The 8,108-nt window shown below is 70.0% G+C and overlaps 1 protein-coding gene across 1 annotated transcript; it reads right to left on the bottom strand.

Moving 5' to 3' along the window:
• Positions 1-331: 331 nt before the first annotated feature.
• Positions 332-5,053, bottom strand: LOC147597010 (calmodulin-regulated spectrin-associated protein 3-like; the record flags this gene model as incomplete). Its single annotated transcript, XM_086769028.1, has 6 exons — positions 4,840-5,053; positions 2,953-3,215; positions 2,171-2,305; positions 1,988-2,083; positions 1,685-1,717; positions 332-379 (listed from the first exon to the last, which is right to left on the bottom strand). Coding segments are annotated over exons 1-6 (723 nt in total), but the record flags the coding sequence as incomplete, so codon positions are not given.
• Between the last annotated feature and the right edge of the window lie 3,055 nt (positions 5,054-8,108).

Genomic DNA, 8,108 nt, shown 5'->3' with positions numbered 1-8,108 from the left:
TCATCCCCCCAAATCGGATCGGGTGTACAGGGGTGCCCCTCTCCCCAAACACAGGGGGGGCCATGGGCGCCCACCCCCCAAATCACACCAGAGGGGCTCCTCCCTCCCTAAATACGGGGGGGGGCTATGGGTGCCCATGCCCCCCAAAATTAGATGGGGGGGACATTGGTGCCCCCCCAACACCACTCAGGGTGCATCCCCCCTCCCCAATCAACCCCCCCCTTTTTGGGGTGGGGGGGGGCTAAACCCGGAGCAGGGTGCTATCGGGGGGGCAGATGGGTGCCCCCCCATTTTGGGGGGGGGTGTTTTGGGGGGGGGGGTGATACGTTACCACCGGAGGTTTATTCCCCGATTCCTTCAAACAAAAGGCGATGGCGTGCTGCGCACAGCAAGGGAGAGCGTCGGGGGGGGCACTGAGACCCCCCCCGCCCGGCACCGACCCCCCCGGCACCGAGAGACCCCGCCCCCGCACCCCCCCCCCCCGCATGCACCGAGGCAGCGTGCCCAAAAATGGGGGCGGGGTGTGCAAAATTGGGGGGGGGGTGTGTCATTTGGTGCCCCCTAAACTTTGAGGGGGGGGGTCTGTTTGGTGCCTCCCCTTATTTATTTTGGGGGGGGGGTCATTTGATGCCCCCAATGTATTTTTAGGGGGGTCCGTTTTTGGTGCCCCCCCCCCCCTAATTTTTTGGGGGCTTCATCTGGTGCCCCTAAATTTGGGGAGAGGTGGATTTGGTGCGCTCCCATTTATTTTTGGGGGGGTCACTTGGTCACCTTGAATTTTTTAGGGGAGTCTGGTGCTCCCTCGTTTTTTGGGGGGTCCATTTATTTTTTCGGAAGTGTCTGCTCTGTGCCCCCCCCCTTGTTTGGAGGGCGTTTAGTGCCCCTTGGTTTTTTTTGGGGGGGTGCCTATTTAGTGGTCCCTGCATTTATTTTGTGGAAGATCCATTTGGTGCCCCCCCCCATTTATTTTGGGGAGCGGGATTCATTTTGTGCCCCCCCCCCCTTATTTTTTTGGGTGGGTGGGTGGGCACCCTGCTCCGGCCTTCGTTTGCTGCCCCCCCCCCCCAACCCCAGCTTTGGGGGGGGTCCCTCGTGTCAATCCCTGCAGGCACAGCACGCGTGCCCCCCCCATTCCAAGCCCCCCCATTCCGTGCCCCCCCCAATTTCGTGCACCCCCTCCATGCAGTTTCGTGCCCCCCCTGCTGACGCAGGAGTTGAGATGGAAGAAAAGGGGGAGGGGCGAGCAGAGGATGCTGAGGGTGGTGCCCCCCATCTTGGCCCCCATTTTGGGGGGGGCTTGCCCCCCCTCAGTTTTTGAGGGGGGAGCTCCACAGTGAGTGTCCCCCCAAATTTGAGGCAGGGGCTGTGCAAGCAGTACCCCCCTTTACTCAAATTTGGGGGGGGTAGCACATCCCCCCCTAATTTTAAACAGCCTCCACCCCATTTTGAGGGGACCACCATCACACCCCTTTTTTTTGGGGGGGGGGCACCCCCCAGCATCCTTCCTTCAGCAAGAGGTGAAAAAAGAGGGGGGGACACCATGCCCTGCAAGCTCGGGGGGGTCAGCAGCACCCCACGGATCTGGGGGGGGGGGCAAGCAGGGAGAGGGGAGTTTTGGGGTGCTGGAGGGTGGTGGTGAGTGGGGGGGGGGGTCACGAGCCGGGGGGGGGACGCGCCCACTTACAGGAACCAATTTCCAGTACCACCGCGTGGGACACTGAAGCCGAGGAGATAAAGACGCGCATCAGAGCTGGGGGGGGGTCCCGAAACCGAGGGGAGGCCCCAAAACCTGGGGGGGGCCCCCAAAACCAAGAGGAGTCCCCAAAACCGAGGGGGCGTGGGGGGGGGGGAGCAGAAAGAGAAAGGGAGGGGCGCAAAGCCACTTTGGGTGCAGCAGCGGCGAGCGGGGAGCCCCTCTTTTGTACCCCCCAAATAATTAATGACCCCCCCCCAAATTACTCCAGCCCCTCCTTTAATTAGCGCCAACCTTGTGCCCGCAGGCCGGGGGGGCCGCGGAGCCGTCCGGGGGTGCAGTTTTGGGGGCCCCCTCCCTCTCCGTGCTCTCCTGCAGCTTGCGGTTCACCTGCGGGGAACAGCGGTGAGCACGTCGGGGGGCACCCCCCCAAAAAACAGCCCCCCCCGCCTACCCCCCCCCCAAATGGGCGCCTACCGTGTCCAGCCAGCACAGGATCTTGGGCTCCCAGGCCGCGGGGCCGGGGGGGGCGCCCGGGGGGGGCCCCAGGCTGTGCGTGGCCTCGGCGATGAAGGCGGCCATCAGCGCGTCGATGAGGGCGAGGTGGGCGTCCTGGGGGGGGCAGGGGGGCTCGGAGGGGGCGGGGATCCCCCCCCAAAAATAAAATGGGGGAGCCACCCCCAAACCGAAATGGGGGACCCCCGCCTCAAAACCAAACTGGGGGATCCCCCCAAACCACAATGGGGGATCTCCCCCAAAAACCAAACTGGGGGATCCCCCCCAAACCAAACTGGGGGATCCCCCCAAAAGCCAAACGGGGGATCCCCCAAACCAGAATGGAGGTTCCCCCCCCAAACCAAAACAGGGGGCCCCTCCCAAGGTGGGCAGACGGGGGGACCCCAAACCCGGGGGGACCCCAAACCCGGGGGGTGCAGATAGGGACCCCGAACTCCAGGGGAAGGGGTTTGGGTAAAGGGGGGGGGCCCTGGGGGGGTGGGGACCCCAGAACCGGGCCCAAACTGAGCCCCCCTCCCCCGTGCGGGCGGGGCAGGGTTAATGGGATCGGCCTCAGCCAATTACAGAGCCAATTAACGAGGCTCTGCACTAATGAGCTTAATGTGGGGGGAACGCACTGCCAGTGCTCCCAGTGGCCCCCCCTTCCCCCCCCAGTTCCTCCCAGTCCCCCCACTCCCTCCCACTCCCCCCAGTATCTCCCAGTTCCCCCATTCCCCCCTCCCCCAGTCCCCCCCAGTCCCCACCAGCTGCAGCGGCTCCTGCCGCAGCTCCTCCTCGCGCACGGGGCTCCCACGCAGGACCGGCCCCACGCCGCGCGCCGCCAGCAGCGCCAGCAGCGCCCCCAGGTCGGGGGGGGGCGGCGCGGCGGGGGGGGGCCGGGGGGCGCGGCGCCACGCGCGGCAGTAGAGGTCAGAGGTCAGCAGGAGGCGGGACACGGCCGGCGTGACGCGCTCCTCCCCACTCGCGTCCGTGCACAGCGGCTGGCGGAGCTCGGCCGGGACCTGGTCTGCAGGCACGGACACGCGTGGGGGCGGCACGGGTGAGGGGGGGGGCACGGACACGCGTGGGGGCGGCACGGGGACGGGTGGGGGACACGGACATGCGTGGGGGCAGCACGGGTGAGCGGGGGGACACGGGGACGGGTGGGGGGCACGGACACGCGTGGGGGCGGCACGGGGACGGGTGGGGGGCACGGGTGAGGGGGGACACGGGGACGGGCGGGGGGCACACGGGAGAGCGGGGGGACACGGACACGCGTGGGGGCGCTGGCACCTGCATCCCCAGCAACATGTCAGTGCCTTGAGGCCGGCACGGACCCACGGACACGGACCCCCCACCCCACGGACACGGACACCCCACCCCACGGACACGGACCCCCCACCGGCCCCCAGCCCCACGGACACCCCGCCCACCCACGGACACCCCACCCCACGGACCCACAGAGCCACCACTGACCCACGGCTGTGGACCCACAGACACAGATCCACAGAGCCACTGATCCACCAACCCACGGACCCCCCACCGGCCCCCCGCCCCACGGACACGGACCCCCCACCGGCCCCCCGCCCCACGGACATGGGGACCCACAGCCACGGGGCCACCACACGCCCCACCCTGAGACTCCCCCGGGGCCCAGCCCCACAGAGATGGGTGGGGGGGGCAGCGCCCCGTGGGTGTGGGCGGGGCCGTGGGTGTGGGCGGGGCCGTGGCACCCAGCCCCCGGCGGGTGCCCCCCCTCCCCCGGCGTGGGAACCTGCCCTGGGCACCCAGCGGGTCCCGGGCTGCTACTGGCACCCCGCCCCCACGGCGCCCACCCCCTGCACCCACCCTGCACCCACGGCTCCCTCGGCCAACCCACGGCACCCACGGAGCCCACCCGGGACCCACGGCACCCATCCCACCCCACGGCACCCACGGAGCCCACCCGGGACCCACGGCACCCATCCCACCCCACGGCACCCACGGAGCCCCCGCCCTGTACCCACGGGCGCTGGGTCCCCACGGGGGAGGCCGCACATCACCTCTCCCCCCACAGCACCCACCCGAGCGCCTGGGTCCCCACCGTGGGTGCCCCCCACCCCACCCAGGTCTCGCCCCCCCCCCGATCCGGTCCTTCCCCGGGTCCAAAGGGCGCTGAAGGGGGGCGGGGGGGGACTTTGACCGGGGGGGCGGCTCGGAATGGGGGAGGGGCATGGGGAGAACCCCCCAAACCCGGGGGGCTGGGGGATCCCCTCCGTGGGTGGGGGAGGGGCAATGGGGGCTCACCCCAAACCCCCGGGGGGGACCCCTCCCCTCCCCCCCACCACCGCAAGAGGCGGCGCCGCGGGGCTTCCCGCCCTGTGACGTCACGCCGCGACGTCACACCCACACACAACTCCCCCCCCCCCCCCCCCCGACTGCAACAAAAGCACCGAGCGGGGCGGGACCCCCCGGTACCGGTTCCCCCCCACGCCGGTCCCCCGTCCCCGGTTCGCCCCTCAGTACCGGTTCCCCCCCTCCTGCTACCGGTCCCCCCTCCCAGGTACCGGTTCCCCCCCATACCGGATCCGCCCCCGGATACCCGTCTCCCCCTACCCCCGATACCGGTCCCCCCCCTCCCCGACACCGGTCCCCCCCGCGCCGGGGCCTACCCGCGCCCCCGTAGCCGGTAGCGATGACCCAGGCCAGGCTGGCGGCGCTCCGAGCCCTCGCCCCGTCGTACTGATCGAGCGGGCGGATCTCCGGGACCAGGAACCCCCGGCGCATGGCCGCGGCGGCGGCGGGGGGAGCCGCCACCATCCCCGGGGCCCCGGGGGGGGCTGCGGACACCGGGGGGGGCGGCGGGGCCCGGGCCCGGTTTCGGCTGCGGCCGGGTCGAGCTTCGGGTGGGCTCGGAGATGTTCGGAGCGGCTTCGGGTGGGCTCGGAGGTGCTCGGGTGGGCTCGGATTGGGTTCGGAGGTGTTCGAGTGGGTTCGGCGACGCTCGGAGATGTTCGGGTGGGTTCGGGCGGGCGCGGCCGCGGGCGGGAGAGCGGCCGCGGGCGCCAGGTGCGGGCAGGGGAGGGGGAGCGGGGGGGGGCGGGGCTGAGGCACGTGACCGCAGGTGAGCCCCGCCCCCCTCCCCGAGCACCCACTCCCACCCCCCGTGGGAATGGGCGGGGCTGGGGGGCACTGGGGATACTGGGAGGACTGGGGAGCAACTGGGGATACTGGGGGAAACTGGGGGGACTGGAAGGGGACTGGGGATACTGGGAGGACTGGGGAGCAACTGGGGATACTGGGGGTACTGGCGGAAACTGGGGGCAGTGGAAGGCCACTGAGGATTCTGGAGGGACTGGGAGAGACTGGGGGAACTGGGAGGACTGGAGGGGGCGGGGGATACTGGAGGAAACTGGGGGGACTAGAAAGGAACCGGGGATACTGGGAGGGACTGGGAGGGATTGAGGGATACTGGGGGGACTAGAAGCAAACTGGGGATACTGGGAGGGATTGGGAGCACTAGAAGGGAACCGAGGATACTGGGGGCACGGGGGTCAACTGGGGATACTGGGAAGACTGGAGGGGACGGGGGATACTGGGAGCCCTGAGGGATACTGGGGGGACTGGGAGCGCTGGAGGGGATGGGATACTGGGAGCACTGGGGATACTGGGGGCATCTCCCCGCGTCCCCACCGCGTCCCCCGCGTGTCCGTGTCCCCGCGCGGCCCCCTCGCGCCCCTCCCCGTGTCCTATTTTCCACCAGTGACCATGGCAACCGACACGGGACACGGGGGGGGCACGGACACGGGGGGTGGGGACGCGAGGGGGGACCCCAGGGACCCGCCCCGCCCCCCAGGGGACCCAGGGTGGGGGAGGGGAGGGGGGAGCCACCCTTGGGTGGGGGAGGGGCGGAGGGTGTGGCCGCGGGGACCCGCCCGGCCCAGCCCCCACCCCCCCTCTCCCAGTTCAACCAGTTGAACCGGCTGAACTGGGAGGGGGGGAGGGGCCGGCCGCCCGGGTCCCACAGGCGGGGGGAGGGGCGGCCTGGGTGCCCCCCTCCCCCCCTTTAATCCCCGGCACCGGCTGGAGCCGCCGGGGGCCCCGTAAGAGGCTTAAGGGGGGGAGGGGCACCCGAACCGCCCCCCTGCCCCACCCCCGGCACCCCCGCCCCTCCCCCACCCCCGAAACCCTCCCGCCTCGGCTGCGGGGTGGGCGTGGGGGAGGGGTGGGGGCGCGTGCAAAGAGGGGCACGGGCTGCGTGCACGCGTGAGAGGCGCGCGAGGGGGGCGCACGCATGCGCGAGGGATGTGCACGCGCGTGTGCGGGGGGGCGGGGGGTGTCCGTGCGCGTGCAAGGGCTGTGCGCGCGTGCAAGGGCTGTGTGCGCGCGCGCGGGGGGGCCGTGGGAGGTGCGCACGTGTGTGCGCGTGCAAGGGGCGTGTCCGCGTGTGAGCAGTGTGCAAGGAGCGCGCGGGCGTGCGCGAGGGAGCTTTGCACGCGTGAGACGTGTGTGTGTGTGTGTGTGTGTGTGTACGTGTGCGAGGCGTGCTCGTGCGTGCGCTAAGGGCGTGCCAGGCGCGCGCGTGCAAGGTGTTCACGTGCGTGCTGCGCGTGCGGCTGCGTGTGCGAGGTGTGCATACGCGTGCAAGGCATTCACGCGTGCGCACAGGGGACGGCTGCGTGTGCAAGACGTGTGCCTGCGCGGCTGCAAGGTGCGCGCCGACAGACGTGTGCAAAGTGGGTGCACGTGTCTGTGTGCCGGGGGGAGCGTGCGAGTTGTTGACGTGTTCAAGTTGCACGTGTGCTTGCGCAAGGGGCACGTGCACAGCGGGACGGTGTGCACGCGGTCCGTGTGCAAGGTGTGCGAGGCGTGTGTGTGAGGTGTGCGTGTGCAAGGCGTGTGTGCACGAGGCGTGCATCTGCGTGTGTGTGAGGGGTGTGCGTGCAAGACGGGCAGTTGCGTACACGGGCAAGGCGTGTGCGTGTGCAAGCACAGCGTGTGCAAGGCACGTGTGTGAGGCCCGTGTGTGAGACCTGTGTATGTGCAAGACGTGCACCTGTGTGAGGCGTGTGCATGTGTGTGTGCGACACGTATTATGCACGTGACGTGCTTGTGCAAGGTGCGGGTGTGAGGCGTGTGCGTGTGTGCGATGTGTGTCGTGTGCACGACGTGTGCATGTGCAAGGCGTGTGTGACATGCGTGTGCGAGGCGTGCACCTGTGCGTGCGGGGCTGGCACGTGCAAGCTGTGCACACGCGTGTGCAACTCCACGTGACCCCAGGCCGGACCCTGTCCCACCCCATCACCCCTCCCCCCCCCCAGCACCCATGGGTGCAGGGAGCAGACGCGGGGGGAGGGGCGAGAAGCCTTTATTTGGGTGGGGGGAGGGGCCTGGCCCCAGCCCCCGCAGTGGGTGGGGGGCGCCCGTGGGTGCTGGGGGGGGGGGTGACATCGGGGACGCCGGTGACGTCGAACGTGGGTGCCCCCACGGGGAGAGGGGGGTGGTCGGTGCAGGGTGGGGGAGGGGCGGTGGTGCTGGGCTGGGATAATGTGATGAAGTGCCAAAAATTGGGGGGGGTCCCAGGGTGGACCCAGAATGGGGGTCCTGCGTGGGGAGGGGCCGGAGGGGTGGGGGTCCTGGGGGGAGGGACTCGGATTGGAAGGGGAGGGGTTCCCCAAAATGAGGGTCCCAAGATTGGGGGGGGGTGTCCCCTGGGGAGGGAGGGGCGTGGTTCTGGGGGTGTCCCCAGGGTGGGGGCGGCAGTGGAGCGCTTGGACGGGGGCGGGGCTGTCCCAAACTGGGGGGGCACTGGGGTGTCCCCAGTGTGGGGGGAGTGTCCCCAACTTGGGGGTGTCCCCCTGTGGGGATACACAGTTTCGGGAGCCCCCAGTTTGGGGGTGTCCCTGGTTTGGGGGTGTCTCCCATACTGGAATTGCCCCCA

Source organism: Chlamydotis macqueenii, chromosome 30 (assembly GCF_036417535.1).
Source record: "Chlamydotis macqueenii isolate bChlMac1 chromosome 30, bChlMac1.mat, whole genome shotgun sequence".
NCBI classification, from domain to species: Eukaryota; Metazoa; Chordata; class Aves; order Otidiformes; family Otididae; genus Chlamydotis; species Chlamydotis macqueenii.
Note: the sequence above shows the minus strand (reverse complement) of the source record. Positions and strands in the feature narration are given on the sequence as shown.